An 18,476-nucleotide genomic window follows, 5' to 3' on the forward strand; every position below is an offset into this window, starting at 1 on the left:
AATTCATGTTCATGAATTTTTAATGTTTTGATTTAAAAACTAAATAGACAAACTCTAATCTAGATTTGAATTTTTTTTTCTTCAAAAATATCTAATGATTTCAAACTAATTCGTTAATCTAAACTAATGATCCAAAAGTTAAAAACTTACCTGAAAAAAAAGGTCTGATCTTTCAATCCGTAAAGTCCAAAATCTCCGACCCTTCGTTCTCTGTGAAAAATAATTCTTTTTTTTATTCAGAGAACAAAAGAAAGTCACTATTTATACTTAGGGCTTTATAAAACACGAAAAGACCAATTTACCCTCATTAATTAATTAACCTAGTTTTACTAATTTACCCTAAAAAAACAGCCGGGGTGTTACATTTGAAAAAATTATTTACAAAAATAATTTGTGACGTAGAAAATATGTTCCAAAGATTTATAACATGAAATAGTTTTTCAAAAACTTAATCCCAAAATAGATCATGTTTTAGAATAAATTTGAGATATTTTTAATTTTTTAGAGTATTTTAAGAAACAATTGAAAATGGAGGGATTTTTTGATAACTTTTATTGTAAATGAGTGTGTAGTGACTTGATAGTGAAGAAGCTAAAGAACAATTGTTTTTAATAATGGTCCTCAAAAATTATTTTTAAAAATATTTTGAAATAGGCCCTTGTACCTATTTAGCAATATTTTCAAAAACAGTAAATATATACTATTTTTTTTTTAAAACAAAATTTTATTTAAGAACTTAAATATGAACATATAGTTTTCTCTATAGACTAGCTTAGAATTAAAAAAAATTGAAAATATGCAAAATAATTCAAATTTGTTATGAAAAGTGACGTATTTTTTAAGAACAAAATATTTAGAAATTATTTTTAATTAAGATTTGTTACATGGGTTATTAAAGTTAAAACAAGGCCGGGTTGGCATCATCTTCGAGGAACAACCAACGTCGCGCGCGAGAAAAGAAAGAAACAGAAAAAAGTCGGAAGAAAGAGAAAATCAAGGAACACATGGGAGAAGACTCAGCTGCAGCAACAGCCTCCATCGACTCCTCTAATATTGGCTTCAAGGTTTTTGTTCAGGGTTTTTTTTTCATTTTTTTTCTTTTAATTTTTTTCATCTGGGTCTATTTGTTTCCGAGGAAAATAGTAGCTGATTCAAAGGTTTGGCCTGGAAAAAGCGACTGGTTATATGAGGTTATTCAATTGGTTCCAGGATGAAAATTTCTCTTGGGAGAATACTGTCCCTCGTAACAAATGGAGATTTTATTGTTAATAAATATTTATTTATCTATTTTTTTGAATTATTTATGGTATGGTATACTTCTAGGGTTTGGTCAAGTACTGAGGTGGGGTTTTTCTTTTTTCTTTTGCAGCTTCTGAAGAAGCACGGATGGAAAGAAGGGACGGGTCTTGGCGTTTCTGGACAGGTTTGTTCTTTGCATTCTTTAATTAGCTTGATTTTTTGTTGTAATTTATTTTAGGTTTGCTCTTTGTTCATCAACTAGTTTCATGAATCTGGGCTGGTGTGATTTCTAGGGTTTTTTTTTTCTTTTCGGAGGAGAGGAGAGGGAGGGAGGGGAGGGGGGGGGGGGGGGGGGGGGTGTTGTTTGTTTTAAATCAATTGACTGGTTAAATAGGAGTGTGGGAAGCAGGTACTTCTTGGTTTTGTTAAATTTTAGGTTTCAAATTCATTGAACCCTGGAGATTGTCTCAACCTTCCTAATGCTGATAATGTAGGTTGTAGTTTGTGTTGTTTGCATTGGTGCATGAAAATTGGCATTCGATTATATTTTTTTTTATTGTTGATAGGTAATATTCGATTATATAATGCAATCCTTTTCCTGGTCTAATGCTTAGGAACATTGTTTTTCTCATTCATTGATATCACATGCATAGTGATGCCAAAGGCTATGAAACAATTGATTCAGCTATAAATTATGACTATAATATAATGCATCTTGTGAATCAACACAAACTTGAGCGGGAACAATAAGTTTTGGTTGCTTATGTCTATTTTCTTTATTCTTCAAAGGAACAATACCTGTTTGCTCATGTGGATGGTGATGCCAAAAGAGTAAAACAGATGGGTTTATATGGTTTGTACAATTATTTGGTAAATTCCTTGGGCTGCTATGAAATTTCAGTATGAAAATACAGTTGGTTAAGTTGTTAGAAGCTGTTGTTTGATTCCTGGCTGGGAAAACATGGAATCTGTTTCTTGCTGCATGTTTTATATTTTAGCAATTTTCTCTTGAATTAGTTGTGTTGCAGTTTGTCTCTCTTTGATGCCACAGACTTTTTACCTAAATAGAAGCTAGTCTGTGGAAAATTTGGCTAATTAGTCTTTGGTGTAACCAGGGTAGGTTGGAGCCTGTGCAAGCATATTTAAAGAAGAATAAACGAGGCTTGGGGGCGGATAAAGTAAAGAAGACTGCTGTGGGATCTTATGAAAATTTGCCCTCTAATGGGAAAACTGACAAGGTGAGTTTAATTGGCTTTATGAGCAGACTCAAATTTCATTTATTCCTTTTGTTTTTTGGGAGAGAGATTTACTAAAGGCATATATAAATGAACTGCCTAGAAAGGAGAAAAATTGTTAGTGAAGGTGATTATTACAGAACTTCTGAAACTAAGGAGAAAAATTGTTAGTGAAGGTGATTGTTACAGAACTTCTGAAACTATGGAAGAAGAAATATACAAATAATCTTCTCTCAGTGGAGAAGAAGATTTGATGGAGGGATATGAGTGAAAAATTATTAAAATGCATGAGTTTCATGATGATGTAGCCAAGTAAGTAAGATATTTCTTGGGCTTGTGTAAACATGTATGATTGGTTGCTTGTTTGTGTGTAGGCATTTGATGTATCCAACTTCCAATCCTTACAGAGTTTTAAACTAAACATTGACAGGTGTTTGCTTTCAAGCCAAATGGGGATTAGGGTGATTACCTGAGGTCATGGTGGGGGATTCATTAGGGCTTTTCTTAGCCTATTGGTCCCGAGTTGCTTATAGAGATGTCAATATTAGCTTGGGTAGAAGATTCTTTTTTTTTTTTTGAGCAAAGGTTTTAGGCGATTAATAGCCTAAACTAAAGGTAAATTCAAATGTTGTTCTCTCTTGTTTTTTTCAAATGAAGAGGGCAACTCAAAGCTTGAAATCATGGATCTCTTAGGTGATGCGTTTTTTTGTTCTGATGGATCCCTTAATGTGCAAAACAGTTGGCTAGCTAAGAGCTTCTTTGTCAGAGGTTTTTGTTGGGGACAACTTGAGTGTGGGAAGTTTAGGCCCATTGTAGCTCTCTTTGTTCCTTTTCCTATTTTCTTCTTTTGGTTTGGCTTTTAGTATAGTTGCTCATCCTTTATGGCATCCTTTTACTTTTCTTTTTTTAGTAACTAAGGTGGGATATGCCTCTTGTTTTCTGTTATTCAAAACAAAAAATGACTGTAGCTTCTATAAAAAATTAAGGACTTTTTGGGACTCACCTTACAAAATAATGACTTTTAAAAACTCTTTTAAAAAATTGAGGTATTAAAAAATTTTTACTACCTCAAATTTTAAAAATTCTAAAGTTAATTTTTAAAGATATAAGATAAGTCCATACTTTTTATATAAGAGTTAATATATTTTATATATTAGTTACCATTATTTTCTATTTTAAAAAACAGAAAGCAGGAAGCGTATCCAAAGGAGCACTGTGTTCTTTTTTTTTTTTTTTTTTTTTGTGGGGTGGGGGTGTGTATATTTTACTTTGTAATAGGAACATTTAAAGAAAATAACCCAGGGAATTCGATCCTAGCATCTATCACGTATCAGATGAACCTGCAAAATGCATGTAGCCAATTTTCACAAGACATGGACATCTTATAAAGAACTTATTTGCATGGCAGATTTGATATGCCTTCCATGTGGTACTTTAGTTCAATTTGGGGCTTTTACTTATGCTGAGGATAAGCTACCTGATTTATTACATAACCCGAAGATTTGTGATGGACATAAATGATAAAACTGACCCAATTAAGCAAACCTAACATGCATAACTTTTTAAGCTTAATAAGAGCTTCTATGCTCATTTGTGTTTTTTTTTTCCACAAGATCTTAATATGAAATAGGGGTGCAACTCAGGTGAGTTCAACCCAACCTAACTTGAGCCCAACCTGATTTTGGGTGGGCTTGGGCCGCCCTTTTTGCAATTTGGGTTGGGTTAGGACAAAAAGAAAGCCAGCCTAAATTGAATTCGGGGTGAGACGTTGGGCAACCCAAACCGGAATTAAGTATTTAATAATTTTAATTAGATAACTATATTTTATTATCTATGTATATAATAAATAATTAAGTTTTGTATTATATTTAATTAACTAGTATTAATCAAATTCTTAAAGTTAATTATAAATATCACTAGTTAAATAATTTTTTTTTTTACTTATCAAAAAAATTATTATTTAACTAGTGATATTTATAATTAACTTTAAGAATTTAATTAATACTCACTTTATCTTGTGTAAAAATAGATAGATTAACTTCTTGTCTATTAAAATTAAACATTTTATCTTGTTCCACATTATTGCATTAAATTAATTGATCTAATGTTGATGAGATTAACTGATGTGGTTATTCGTGCACATAGTGAAATGTAAAACTTATATGGACAATATTCTTTGGGCTTGTTTGTATGCCATACATTTTTTTTTTTTTTTTGCATATGTTTTACTTTTTTTTTTTTTTTTTGTTTGCCATCTTTTTCCTTGGTGCAACTCAACCAACCCAACCTGATTCTAACCCATACATTTTTCTCTAACCCAAGCCTAATTCGATTTCAAACTGATCTTGGGAAAAAGGATCTTGGTTAAGCTTGGGTTCACCATGCATTCCTAATATGAAACTAGGAAAATGTTGTTTTTCCTAGAATTTTCATAATTAAACTTTTTCAATACCAATATTATCCTTTGAAAATTATAATTTTGACTTTTACTTCAGGTATAACAAAAAACAAAAAACAAAGAACAGGAAACTAATCTCAAATGGAGGCTAAGTAATCATGACCATTTGATGTGTGATAGTTGGATGGTGCAAGTGATTGGTCCATTGTTTAGCATGAGACAATTGTGTTCTGATTAGATGTCTTTATTATCTGTACAGTCCCTAACTACCTCATTTAGGCTAGGCCTTTTACTGAATAATTAATTAATTCCATCGCTGTTTATTTTTCCAGGAACATTTGCCTACAAGAAAGAAAGGGAAGACTGTATCTAAAAGGATGAAGAAGATGCTGGAGGAAGAAAAGCAGTTACAAGAGAAGGAATTTGAGCGGGCCTTTTTTAGGGAATTCTGGCCAGATAACGTTTGATGGCAAAATCCTAGATTGTTGTTCTTTCATTTTTGAAGGTTAGAATTAAGAATTCGTACTGGATGCTTTCCTTCCTTTCCAATTCTGGCAGTCAGCTTCTTATTTTGTAAATCCTTTCCCCATACCAAAAGAATAAGAACGTTGTTATGATCAAGGAAAAACTATAAATGTTATGTACATAAGAACCTGAATAGGATGATCTTGCAATGGAAAGATATCCAGTGTGTTGTTTACAATTTACAAATTCAGTGTTCTCAAAGCAGGTTTCATTTCTTCTTCTTCTTGGCATCAGTTTTGATAAGCTGAACAGGAGCTGCAGGAATCCTAATCCACCATTCTCGTGCCCGTCTCACCAACCTGTCACTGCTGTCTTTCCTCAGGGGCATCTGCCTTGTGAAAGCCTCGACGAATATTAGTGTGGTTAAGTATCTGATTGGCAAAAATGCAAGGACAGCAGCCATGAAAACCAGCAACAAAGCAATCCTATCTGAGGCCTGGAAGATGCACAGAAGATGAAATATCGGGCAATGAAGCATTTTCTGGGAGAATTGAACTTCAAAAGATCTTTAAAGGGATAATTTGCTCATATGAAGCATAGAATGCACAAAAAACAACAAAAAAGATGCTTCTTTACCATACAATGGATCCTGGTGGATTGATGTTTGCAAGTCGATATTCTTTTTCATTGAGTGTAAAAATGGTAAGAAAATTGGGAAGGAAATATGTCGTGAAAATTAATCTTGATACTTGAATTTCTAAACAAATTTTATTCCTGAAAAATAACTAAAATTGTTTTTAATAACTGGTATCACGGACTAATTTTGGAATGAGTTTGCCAAAAAGTCGCTAAAACTGTCCCTATAGCTTTGGCATTCATGGCATTTCAAATGGACTTCATCTGACTGCCGGGATTTGAGCCACAACTTGGATTAGTTTGAGGGCACTCCCCTAACAAATATATTGAAATCTGGAACATAAACACCGGACTTGTTTGGGCACAAAAATAACTGCTGGTATAATTGGGCAGAGTCTCTGAACAGAGTGCTTTTTGGCTCCCATCAGGAAAACAAGATGGTTAATACTCCCAACCAGTTTTTTTTTTCCTTCTAGTTTTGCCTTGGAATTGCACATGACTATATTTGCTTTTCTACCACAGTTTACGGTTTAGGGTTTAGAATTAGGACAAGTACCTGCGGAAGCATAGCAAATACGAGAGCCCTTATTTTGAGAAGAATGATATTCCCAGCTTGAATTATTCCTTCAATTTGAGAGACAAGTTCCTGCAATGCTAGCAACAGCTCAACTGCATTCCGATGAGGGGGAGGCATTACTCTGAAGGCTTCTAATGGTTTCCCTTTGTTAAAGTGTCGGCACCAGAGCATGAAAACTGCAAGAAATACAAAAATGGATGGCAATATATACCTGATCCACCCCCTGTACATCATCATTCATTTTTGCTTCAGATTCCTTTCTCTGTACAAGCAATGACTAAATTTTTGTTTTGTGCAAGAGGGAATCTAAAATGAGAAAAGGAGGATCACAATGACAGACCACCAGTGGTACATTGATGGTGTGCATGACAAAGAGACGATGTCAGTTAAACCAACCCAATTAAATTATTTCAGACATTGGATCCATCAAACTATTGAAGAAACTAAATAAAAAAACTCTATTCAATCAAGCCATTAAAGAAATAAGTTTAGATATCACAAACTGAAAGAAAAGGAAAGAAATGGCTGTTAAAGATCACTTGCATTGATGGAAAGAAGTCCAGAAAATATCATATTTGGCCTACTGCTACCAAAGTTCACTTTCTCAGGTGTTTTAATGGATTCCAAGTCTTCAACTAGTAAATCATATTATGTATTATTTTGTATTATAATTTTTTTTACATAATGACATCCAGATACAGGAACCACACATACACACACACACATATGTATATGTATAGACATTTATGTATGTATGTATGTATGTATACACACACACACATATATATATATGTATGTATAGGCATATATGCATGTATGTATGTATGTATTTGCATAATTAAGTATAGAGCAATATAAAACCAATTTCATGAAAGATATTAGGTTAAAAAGAGGTAAATATAGATATTTACCTCGGCAATAAATGAATTTTCATACAGTTACATCGTTTGTTATCTTGTTGATTAACAAACTCAACATCCACATTCCAACTACATCTATTACTTTGTTCTCTGTTTGTAGGGTCGAGATGGAATTTTGGGTGGGGGGGAACTCTCTCTTCTAGTGTTTTTAGATAAGACTAGTGAAAGGAGGGTTTTTTTTTTTTTTTCTTTTATTTCATTTCTTTGCATGATCCAGTACACTTCCTGTGTACTGCGTTGCACCCCCTTTTATTAGGTGTCTTTTTTTTTTTTTTTTGGATCAGAACCATTTATTAGGTGTCTCTTAATATATTATTTTTGCCTATAAAAGCATGTCCTTGTCTGCTAGAATAGTTTTCATCCTAAAATCGGGGAAACCTCAGAACATTATTGTATTGATATGCATGGATTCTTTCAGAAGAGACTGAGACTGATAAGGAATAGTAAAATTTCATTTTAAATGAACATGCAGTTTAGTTTAGTTGCCAGCAGAAAATACAGCAAACTCCAGTCAAAGGTGAGTTACCTATGAATCACATAGCAGGTCAACAAAAGAAACACTGTTGATTTTACAGGGTCTTCCCATGAGGCTAGCAGTAGGAGACGCTCAGCACATTTAATTACTGGGAAAAGTAACTCCTGCACGGAAGAAGGGAAAAAAAAAGCTCCATCTTTACAAGCAAAAGGATAAGTTCATCAATAAACTATTGAATTCCTAAGTTACTGAAAACTAACAATCAAAATCAAAGTGGGTTGTTAAAGAAATCTACACTATCAAGCAAAATAAACTTCTTATGCATGTATGTGCACAAGGTTGCATGCATTGGGGTTGTATTAACAAAAAAAAGCAAATGCTAGTCTACTCTTAGCCATCTGAAATCCAAATCATGAATCAAGAAAAATATAATGAGCTGCAGTAACTTAAAGGAACAAAATAAATAGATATATAGTCAAATAGATTCATGTGTTTGAACTGCAAGATCATTTCACAGCATTATTGCTTATTGGACCTATTGCAACGCTTTGCAAAGTTTGACTTTTTGGTTGGCTAATTTATTTCAAATTTTATCTTTCACGCTTTAAGTGAAACAAGTCTAATTTTTATTTTTATTTTTATTTTTTATTTTTTATTTATTTTTCATGGTGATAAAAGTTTCTGATATCACTAAATTTTTATCTACTCCCACACAAGTGCAATTAAATCTACAATTGAATATATTTAAACACTTCTTCCTAAAACTTATTGTTGCCTAGAAAATGTAATAAAAAGAGAAATCATTATTTACCTTCATTACTGCTATATTTGTATCAATTCCCTCCACTTTCACTTGATCTACAGTTGCCTGTGCAGCTTCAGCCCTTCCCTTGTCCCATATGGACTGTTTCACTGCAATTTCCAATGGATTTGTCTCACCAACCCAAACATCTCCAACTGGAAATATTGCTTCTCCACTCATAACTGCCTCTTTCTGTAAAATGAATCCATGTCTACTAAGTGTAAAAAGTGAAACCGGAAATATTTTCAAGTTCTGTCCTGCATATGAAGAGCCAAGAACATCATCTTGTGTAGCACTGGCATTCAGAAGTGCTAAACGACTATACAGAGCTTCAGATATCAAATCGCCCCCAGGAAGACTTTCAGCCAGGTTAAACACAAGTAAGCTTTTGTATTGGGATGAGAAAATGTGGAAAGCTTCTCTCACTGCACGGTAACGGAAGATGCCTAGAATTGCCCTTGCAAGTACTTCTGACTGCTGCATCTCTTTGAGGTTGTACTTCCTAATGAACTTGTGCACATGCAGGATCTCAATACAAATATCCAACCAATAGTCCCGGCGCGAATTGCTTTTAAATTCAGGGAACTCCAAATAAACAGGCTCTGATCTGTAAGAAATTAAAGTCAGAGGTAGAGTAAATTCAAGATCTATACTAAAAGTCGTGAATCATTAATGTCAACAGAAAACATACACAGATATTGATTTGTACATCACGGCTCTATCAAATAAACGAGCACCCAATGGTCCAGTTAATTCAGGCTTTATGACCTGCTTCATGTCCGTTGCCAGATCATATCTGGAAGCTTTGTCGTATAAACCAACTCCCAGGGACTCAAAGTACAGAGCATAATTGGTTAACGTCAACCGCCCTGGAAAAAAACAGAGGTTGGTTAAAAATGAACACTGTGAACGGACATCAAACTCTTCCAATTAATTTTAGGACTCAAAGCAGTCAGTAACTAGGCTGTACATATTCAAAAGCATGGTTGCTTCCAAATTTTATTCTTCTATCATAGAGAATAAAAGGTGCATCAAGTGTTTACTAGACTTGAACATTTAAAATTACTCAGATAAGCATCCTGGTTTGATCCAGCTCATTGCCAGTGGTCACCCAGATCCATGACACTTTGAACAGGATAAATTTGCCCACTTGAACAATGTTGCCAAGTATCAACAAAGAAACATGGCTGCATTGCTCCTAAAACAATATTATTTGAAGACCATCTGAGTCATAGTTCAGAGAAATATCCATCCGATTTGACCTTGGTTGACATCATCGAGTTATTATCTAATGGAAATACAAATTACATCTAGAGAAAGTAACTAGAACCAAACCAAATGAGGTCACACATGCACAATCAGAGTTATATCACTAGACAAATGGCTCTAAATTTACATGGACATCCAGATGCATAAATATCATATAACTTGCCCTACTTTCAGCAACATAAAGTAGCTCACCAGGCCAGGCAGAGATTCCAATATGTTGCAGAACTGGTTGAGTGGGAACTGTACCATCAATGTCTAAGATGATCTCTCCCTCAACAAGCTGAAGGTTGGAAAACAAAGTCGATCCTGATGCATTTTTTGCACTCTTGATCACCCTGCAGTAAGGAGCCATTGATTTAGATTAGTATTGAAAAACTTTTATATAGCTAGCACCCTGTAGTAAAGAGCAATTGACCTGGATAGGTATTGAGAAACTAATAATAATTTATAAAATCCAAAAGAAAGAAGTGTGGTGCTTCTAGCTTAGATAAGTATGGAAAACTAATAATTATTTATTGAGAAACTCTTTGGCTAAGTGGGGTACTTCTAGCTTAGAAGATTTTTAAGGGGGGTCTCATGGCCCTTTAATTTTTTCCCCTATGATCTTTGCTTTGGATTCCAATGCTACTTGTGGGAGTTTTCATCTGTTTTTTGTTTTGCTTTCCCCTGATGCTGCTTTGTTAGCCTTTTTTTGGGTTTGTTTTATGTTCAATCAGTGGACATGGTTTAATTCCATTAAGGAAAAAGGAACAAAACATACCCGTAAATGTTTTACATTTTTTGGTCTACATCCAGTGTTCCATGGTATTAATACAAAAATGTTTAAACCATCATACTCATCACACTGCAAAGTCTACAAGATGGTTCTTACCATTTGGAGTGGAATTGCACCAGCAATGCCACAGAGTGAGCATTCTAGAAGTTAAGGAGGTCAATTAATTTGGTGAATTCAAATAAATGGAAAACCACAGCATTACTACAAGAATTCAAGTCTTTCAAGTAGAAGGCATGAAAATAATTTTTCTGTTGTTTGATCAGGTTTTATCACCGATGTACAACTTGCATGTAGAAGGGGCAGTGAAAAAAGTAAACTGAAGCATGATAAGTACTGGAAGTGTTTCAGTAAAGAATTCTTTACTAGAAACTTAGAGATCACGCTCTTTTTCCAAAGCTTGCTTGCAATCTTGTGGAATAAGTTCACCACCATATTAGCTACATATTTCTCTTATTTGATTGGTTTTAGATGCAATTCTGAGTTATAGAGCTTAGATTGATCGCGAGCGACCAAGGTTCCCAAAACCCTAAGATCACCCTACTTAAAAAAACCTTGTTCTCTCTAGTTTCTATACCCAAGGTTTGATTGTGGAAACCCCTAAACTTGAAGCATTTGAATTAAAAATCAAAATTTGCATTGTTATTAATTTAGTTTCCTTGATTTAATTCCATCTCATAAAACTCAATTTGCATATTGTTTCTCACTTTAGGATTTAAATAAAAGCAACTCATTTGACCTAGTATTAACAATTTCCATAGGTCAGTCCTTGAGGATGATATCTGGAATACTTCAAAAGTCGTAATAACTCTTTCTTTGGTTTTTCTTGGGCAAAGCTACTACATATTTAGGCTTAAATATATTGGTACAACAAAGAAAACAGGTCACTTAACCAGAGTAGTGTTCACATGACAAAAATGCCAACTGAAGATCCAATGAAGGGGAGAAACAGCCAATTACCAGGGTTAGTTGACTAATATTTTCATGCAGCATTAAATTTCTATATGCTCTTTCATAGTTTTTTTTGAACTTCATTTTGTATCTAAATACATGTAATTTATGTTTCACATCATCTTTGAATCTCTTCTACAGTTTGAAAGGCCATTGTCTTTACAAAGTGTTTGCAGCACATTTCCAATTTGGGTCAACTAAAACTAGTCCACTAATGAAACTTTGAACCACAGATATAGAAACAACAACTCCACCACTAAGAAAGTAATTAAATATATATATATATATATATATATATATATATAGTATAAGATGAACGGAAATTTCTAACAATTAATGCATAGAGAGGAGCAAAATATTGAGTTCTTGTTCAAAATAGAAATGCAATAGTTTGAACTAGTAACCTTGATAAACATTTTGAGTTCATAGAACTTCTCCAATCAAAATTTTCTCTTCCTTCCATTTTATTGAACAAGTGGGTAAGTCAAAGATTAAGTTTATGGTCAGTAATGGAAATAATGATGCTTTGTCCAATCAACTCAAATACGTTATATATGCAGCTAAAATATGGGCTGTACATCCTAAACGATGGAGTCTGAGACATGCATCTTGCAGACTTAAAGTCACTTGATAATAGAACACCCTAGTTGAACAAAATTATGAGAAACGGAGGAAAGAAATAATTAGTCGGTATAAAGGTGCTAACATTTGGGATGACAAGCATCATAAAATGTTACAGTCAAATCATTAACTATCTTTTTAAGAAGTAAACTTTCAAATAAGTTGGCACAACAGTTCCACAACATAAAGACTAGAGTTTTCTCAAATTGTACACTTCAGGGAGCTAGATCATACTTGTCAAGGCTCCGGAGGTACTTGTCATATATCAGAAAATGAAGTCGATGGCATGAAGAACTTGTCAGTGCTTCAAAAAGATTGTGGACAGTAATTATATCTGCTATAGCAGCACAAGCAGGAGCTATTCGTGCAAAAGCTTCTGGTCCAACAGTTTTCTCTTCATCAACCTGATGGCAATAACAAAATGAAGTATAATTTATTTAATTTTAGTGCTAGTATAATGGGATGCTAGAAGATCATTACACAGTCTCCTATTTGCTCATATTATCATTAAAAGACAAAGAAAATGATAATGAAAAAATAAACCTGAACAGCCGTATTTGTGGAACTTGAATAAAATAGAGACCAGCCATCTTCATCCTCTGCTTGCTGATTACTGCAGGAAGTAGCTTCCTACATTGAATGCAAATTAAGATTTCCATTTCCAAACCCAAAACAGTAGATTTTTTTTTTTTTCAAGTTGAAAAATATAACTAGTAATGCTGGAAAAATAAAAAAAAAATAACAAAAATACTTTTCTTTCTATAAGTAACTGCCATATATCTTAAAGCTATCAATGGACAACAATTGATATGATGCCTCACTTTAGTTAGTGGTTCACTTTCAGCATCAGGGGCCTCCCATGCAAGCATCATGTCATACGACAAACGCCGGAACTCATTATTACTCAAATAATCTGGTCCTCTAGATGCCTGGAAGAGTGCTAGATATGAGCAGAACTCTAAAAAGTTCCTTGCATAACTCAGAGGTTGCTTAACACTCTCTGGTAGCTCTCTCTCAAAACGATGCTGTAATTCTTGAGTAGGGATTTGAAGGATTCTGCATTTACAGAAACCATTTGATAAGAGGGAAAAAAAATGCATTCCCGAAACCAAATACCACTCTGATTATAAACACTGCTTCAAATCAATGACCAAGTTCTCTTTTCACATATCAGGATTCAATGGTAGCGAAATAACATAGCTCCTATAAATGCTTGGAAAATATTAGCATACAGCATATGATAACTACTTTCAGCTTATTAATGCCATAAACAGTTTTGGGATCCAAAGTATGATGTATTATCAAAGCTTGTACCACATCATCACATATAAGTGTGATATGCACTAATGCATACCAACAATCTCAATTTAGATTCAATACTGACAATAAATTACCAATTCTATTTTGTTCACATTTTATTTTTCCACTTGGGTGGAATGCAGTACTATGCCCATTCCATATATGGTGATCTGTCTCAGGTTTATAAGAGTTGTTGTATATAATCATACGCATGTATTAGACTCAGCCAGTGTCTCAACTGAAGCAGCCACTCCAACTTCCTTACTGGTTATAAAATCCTCCTCACTTTTTGTTCAAAGTATCCAGCCAAAGTGGTTTGAAAATCTGTTTGTTTGTTACAAATTCGGGATCATATCACCTCAAAATCACATTGAATTTGTCTCTATCAATACGTGTATCCATCTGTAAGTTTCTGAATTCTAGGCTACTGTACTCGGGTTGCAACACCAATAGTCCATGACACAAAACGATCATGCAGGGCAAATAAAACAGAATCCGAAGTTCAATGTAATGGTAGGGTTCCTATATGTATAACCCTAGCATTCCATCAGAGATTGATGTAAAATCAATAAATACTGATTATTGAATGGATTGAGATGAAAATGATGATAAAATGGAATTACTTGGAACAGCGAGCGACAACGGAATTGGCGAAAGAGGAAAGGTTAGGAATGAGATGATTGGAGGTATCGTCATTCGGGGGATCGGCATCGGATGAATTTCTACTGGCGCGGCTCAATAGGGATTTCCATGTGCTGTGTTGGCTGCGAATGAAGCTCTCCAGCGTCCCAAACTTGTTCTTGTTCTCCGTTATTTCCGGCATTGCTGTCTTCAAATTCACAGATTTCCAGGTTTTTCTTCTTTCAGGTTGTGATATGTGGTTTTGTTGTTCCTCCGTTAGCGCCAGGTCTCAAGTTTCTTCACTCTGGGGCAACCGGGATTCGCGATTGCTTCGTGGATGGGGATTCCCTTCAGACGACGTCGTTTCACATGCTGATGGGCAGAAACGGAGAAATTGGAACGGCGTCGTTTTGGCACAAGAACAAGTAAGTTTTTTCAAAAGCATAAACATTTTTAAAAGACGGTCTCCAAATACAACATGAATGCCATAAAAACTAATTTAACTTTTATTTTTGCTTTTCAGAAAAATGAATTTTAAAAATACCTTATTAGAAACAGGGATAATTTCTTTTATATCTTATTTGAGTCTTGACTCTTGAGAAAACCCAAAGCCTACTTTTCAGAGCGTGATCCCGTGTTTGTTACTTTACCTTCCAATATAACTTCTTCCAAACGAGGCCTAACTTTGTCCACAGAAGGAATTTTAAGCCTTGAGAAACCCCTGCTGTGCATTGAAACACGGTCGTTTTACCAAACGGAGAAGCAAAACGACGTCGTCTGGCAGCCAAGATTAGGGTTTAGAGGGGTGGATTTTGCGGAGGACATCGCTAAAGCCCTACCTGAAGAACTGAAATGGGTCAAGTTGAAAGCAATCAAAGCTCCGCGCCAAACAATTCCCAATCTCGGCCCTCAGATTCCCTCGACGCTCTAATTGCAGGTGAATTTCTTCGAAATTCAATCACATATCTCACTGAAATTGATCTCTTATTTTTAATTTATTGTAAAACAAGTGTCATATAATCATCTTCTACATCTACAGAAGCTGCAGCATTTGGTGACGATGAGAATGAGGTTGGTCCAATTATTTTAGGGTTTAAATTCAAATATTTTCTTTTTATTCCCATTTTGAATGACTTGAATTATGCATTTTGCAGTCCCTTGACGCTAAAGCTCAGAAAGCCCTAGAATGCCCTTGCATAGCTCATCTACGGAGCGGTCCGTGTGGAACGCAATTTTCGGAGGCTTTCGTCTGCTTCCTCAAAAGCTCTGCAGAAGAGAAGGTAATTTAATTGAATGCAAGTGATATTAGAAACACTGCATGTAGCGATAAAAGAAGGTAATTTAATTGAGTGCAAGTGATATTAGAAACACTGCATGTAGCGATAAAAATGAAAATGGCAATGGATGATTATTGAACATTTCAAAGGTACATCAAGAGAAAATGGTATGAATCTAAGGCCTCTTTGGACATGTTTTCGGGATCAATGTTTAAAAAACAGTTTTTGGGAATTCTCGATAAAAAACAGTTTACTGACTTATTTTCTATGAAGGTACTACATTTATGTATAATGCAAAGGTTATAAAAGTATTATCATATTTTCAATTATTTTTCAGAATAGGGATAAATTCTTAAAAAGTTGTTTTTAGTAAAAGAAAATTGTCAAACTTGTTCTTTATTTTATAAAACTGTTAATTGTTCCAGAGAACAGAAAACCATTTTCAAAAATAGTTCCCAAATAGACTGAAAAGGTTGATGAATAGAAAAGAAAATTCAGGGTACTACTAAAAGAACTATGGTTGATTTCCTTTCTAACTTTTCCTTTGTCTTGTGTATTCTCAGCAGTCAAAGAGACGTTTATGGGATTTGGGGGCTACTAATATGCAGTTTTATAGTCTTTTTTTTTTTAACTGTTAACTGTTAGCCCATTGCCTAGTGGTCTAAGCTTTTGGTTATGTGCTATAATATGGTATGAGAGTTGTGGTTTTTGGAGAACCCAGATAGGAGAGAAAGTGGCAAGTGAGGTGGGGTGTAACTGTTCGTTGGCTTGATAAGTTTTGTTGGTTCATTATCTTTTAGCTTAAGCTTTTAGGTTAACTACTAGTTTAATATTTTTTGGTTTCATTTGTAACCGATGCTACATCTGTGCAAATGAATCTCTCCTCCTTTGGCAGAACCTTCTATCAAACCCCTGGTTGTGTTGGTACTCATTAGCAAGTTGAACTGGTATGATCTAATTAGCTCCAAAAGTAGCGTGAGTTTTGCAGGTAGTTTTTGCCCTGTGTTGCTGGAGTGGGCAATTGCTTTTCAGATGGAAGCAAACTGCTATCTTTATAATTTTTTCTTTATAATCTCTTAATTTTTTGAAGAGTTACTAATGTGTCGTCATTTTCCCTCTTTGTAGGGCTCGGATTGTGTGCATCCATTTGTGGCTTTGCAGAACTGTATCAAAGCTAACCCGAATGCATTTTCAAAGGACATTTTGGATGATGATGATGAAGTCAAGAAAGAGGAAGAACCAACCCAAGAATACAAAATCATCCCTCCCATCTGGGCTGCAGAAAAAGGTCCAAAACAGAAACTTTGAGACAGAGCTTTCTTCTTCTTATTCTGCCCTTTTTTTGATAGGTTATAGTTATATTTTGTAGAGAATGTTAGCCTTTCACATCGAAAGATGAAAGGAAGATTTATGAATATTGATTGGTCTAGGAGGAATAAAAAAAGAATATTTGTTGGATACATGTTCTGCAATGCAGCCTGAGATTTATGATTCGATTCATTCAAACACCCTTCCTCATATATATTCAACAATTAAAATTACAGTGTACAAATTTTTATGCAAATACACTAATGAAAAAGATTTTAAGAATCTCCATCTTTTCGTGCATTTTATGCCTACAAATGAAACTCATTCATGATGAAATATTCTATGCTCATTGCTTGCTTTGGAATTTAATGCACATTTTGGCGGGACCATGCATTTGCATTATTGGGATTTGCAGGATGTAGGACTGTGCTGGTGTTTGTCTAAGTAAAACATTAATGAAAAAAGGAAACAGATGTTTGGGAAATATGTTTTGCCAAACCAGCTTGCTATTGATACTTTTAAACACAGGGCTTGTGACACCTTTAGTAAAATATTTGTCAATTGCTCCTTAGTTGAAATGAATGATGTGCAAATCTGCTAAGAGTCGTCTTTTCCTTGATGAGATGCGATCAGCTTCTATGAGTGTGCTTTATTCAATCATCGTGTACAAGATTGTGAGCAATGTTGATGACAATCTTCTTGTCACAATATAGTCTCATATACTCTTTTATGTTCACTTGTAGTTCTTTAAGTAGAATCCTTAGCCACATAAGTTCACATATCCCTTAAGCCATGGATTTAAACTCAACTTCTACTCTGGACTTAGTCACCTTTGACTATATTTAGCTTCTTCAAGTCATCAAAGTACCTCCAACAGATGTATGACCAGATGTTGATCCATGATCAATCACTCATCCAACCCAATTTACATTAGTGAAGGTCTTAACTCTTAAATGATTATTTCTAGAAAATGTTAAACTATTACCAAGAGTGGCCTTTAGACACCTTAGAATCCTCTATATATCTTCCATGCAACATTTTAGCAGTGTGTGCATGAACTGGCTAACTACACTTACTACATAATCTATGTTTGGCTTTGTGTGTGACCAACAAATCAATTTCCCAACCAGCTGCTGGTATCATCCTTTCTTAATAAGAATTCCTTTAGATGTAGCTTCAAGTTTGTGGTTCTACTCAATGGGAGCATCAATTGGCTTGTGTCCCATCATTCCTGTCTCCTTAAGCAAGTTTGAACCATATTTTCTTCGTGAAATAAATATGCCCTCTTTTGCTCTTGCAACTTCAATTCCAAGGAAATATCTTAAACAACCTAAGTCCTTAATTTCAAACTCTCTGGCCTAAAGACTTTTTAATGTCTTCATTTCATCTAGATCATCATTAGTGACTATAATGTCATCTAGACTATGAGTGCGATGATCTTTTTCTAAGATAAGAACTTGATGAAGAGTGTATGATTTCCTTGGCTTTGGCAATTTCGGAATTTGAGTAGAGACTTGATGAACCTCTCAAATCAAGTCTTGGGCAATTGCTTGAACGATAATTATTATTTTTTGTTTCAATTTGCAAACCTTTCCTCTTTATTCTCTTTGA

General features: G+C 34.5%; 3 protein-coding genes across 5 annotated transcripts; 2 read left to right on the plus strand and 1 right to left on the minus strand.

Annotated features, from left to right (window-relative positions):
- Window positions 1–803: 803 nt before the first annotated feature.
- LOC100254152 (uncharacterized) lies at window positions 804–5,583 on the plus strand. Of its 2 annotated transcripts, none has more exons than XM_059739898.1 (4): window positions 804–1,190; window positions 1,370–1,423; window positions 2,355–2,477; window positions 5,205–5,583. In XM_059739898.1, the coding sequence occupies exons 1-4, from the start codon at window positions 1,005–1,007 to the stop codon at window positions 5,337–5,339; spliced, it is 498 nt and encodes a 165-aa protein (XP_059595881.1). In that variant the 5' UTR covers window positions 804–1,004; the 3' UTR covers window positions 5,340–5,583. The 2 variants fall into 2 exon arrangements, with proteins under 2 accessions (XP_059595881.1, XP_002269816.1); XM_002269780.4 differs by having other exon boundaries at window positions 857–1,064.
- LOC100243889 (uncharacterized) lies at window positions 5,442–14,627 on the minus strand. Its single transcript, XM_002267935.5, has 10 exons — window positions 14,283–14,627; window positions 13,182–13,416; window positions 12,904–12,990; window positions 12,595–12,764; window positions 10,209–10,351; window positions 9,439–9,616; window positions 8,757–9,354; window positions 7,997–8,109; window positions 6,530–6,773; window positions 5,442–5,833 (listed from the first exon to the last, which is right to left on the minus strand). Exons 1-10 carry the CDS (start codon window positions 14,480–14,482, stop codon window positions 5,606–5,608), a joined length of 2,196 nt encoding a protein of 731 aa, XP_002267971.1. The 5' UTR covers window positions 14,483–14,627; the 3' UTR covers window positions 5,442–5,605.
- A 237-nt stretch (window positions 14,628–14,864) lies between these two features.
- On the plus strand, window positions 14,865–17,017 carry LOC100249047 (mitochondrial intermembrane space import and assembly protein 40-like). Of its 2 annotated transcripts, none has more exons than XM_059739899.1 (4): window positions 14,865–15,217; window positions 15,320–15,351; window positions 15,435–15,560; window positions 16,453–17,017. In XM_059739899.1, exons 1-4 carry the CDS (start codon window positions 15,133–15,135, stop codon window positions 16,498–16,500), a joined length of 291 nt encoding a protein of 96 aa, XP_059595882.1. In that variant the 5' UTR covers window positions 14,865–15,132; the 3' UTR covers window positions 16,501–17,017. The 2 variants fall into 2 exon arrangements, with proteins under 2 accessions (XP_059595882.1, XP_002269925.1); XM_002269889.5 differs by having other exon boundaries at window positions 16,683–17,017.
- The last annotated feature ends 1,459 nt before the right edge of the window (window positions 17,018–18,476 follow it).

This window comes from Vitis vinifera, chromosome 10 (assembly GCF_030704535.1).
Source record: "Vitis vinifera cultivar Pinot Noir 40024 chromosome 10, ASM3070453v1".
Classification (NCBI taxonomy): Eukaryota; Viridiplantae; Streptophyta; class Magnoliopsida; order Vitales; family Vitaceae; genus Vitis; species Vitis vinifera.

Bases quoted from the DNA above. Each gene is read 5' to 3' on its own strand.
- LOC100254152 (XM_059739898.1), top strand. From the start codon at position 1,005: ATGGGAGAAGACTCAGCTGCAGCAACAGCCTCCATCGACTCCTCTAAT. The intron at 1,191-1,369 runs GTTATTCAATTG...TTTCTTTTGCAG, and splicing joins AAAGCGACTGGTTATATGAG to CTTCTGAAGAAGCACGGATG. The intron at 2,478-5,204 runs GTGAGTTTAATT...TTATTTTTCCAG, and splicing joins CTAATGGGAAAACTGACAAG to GAACATTTGCCTACAAGAAA.
- LOC100249047 (XM_002269889.5), top strand. From the start codon at position 15,133: ATGGGTCAAGTTGAAAGCAATCAAAGCTCCGCGCCAAACAATTCCCAA. The intron at 15,218-15,319 runs GTGAATTTCTTC...CTACATCTACAG, and splicing joins CCTCGACGCTCTAATTGCAG to AAGCTGCAGCATTTGGTGAC. The intron at 15,561-16,682 runs GTAATTTAATTG...CCCTCTTTGTAG, and splicing joins AAAGCTCTGCAGAAGAGAAG to GGCTCGGATTGTGTGCATCC.
- LOC100243889 (XM_002267935.5), bottom strand. From the start codon at position 14,482: ATGCCGGAAATAACGGAGAACAAGAACAAGTTTGGGACGCTGGAGAGC. The intron at 12,991-13,181 runs GTGAGGCATCAT...CATTCAATGTAG, and splicing joins AAAGTGAACCACTAACTAAA to GAAGCTACTTCCTGCAGTAA. The intron at 9,355-9,438 runs GTATGTTTTCTG...AATTTCTTACAG, and splicing joins ATGTACAAATCAATATCTGT to ATCAGAGCCTGTTTATTTGG.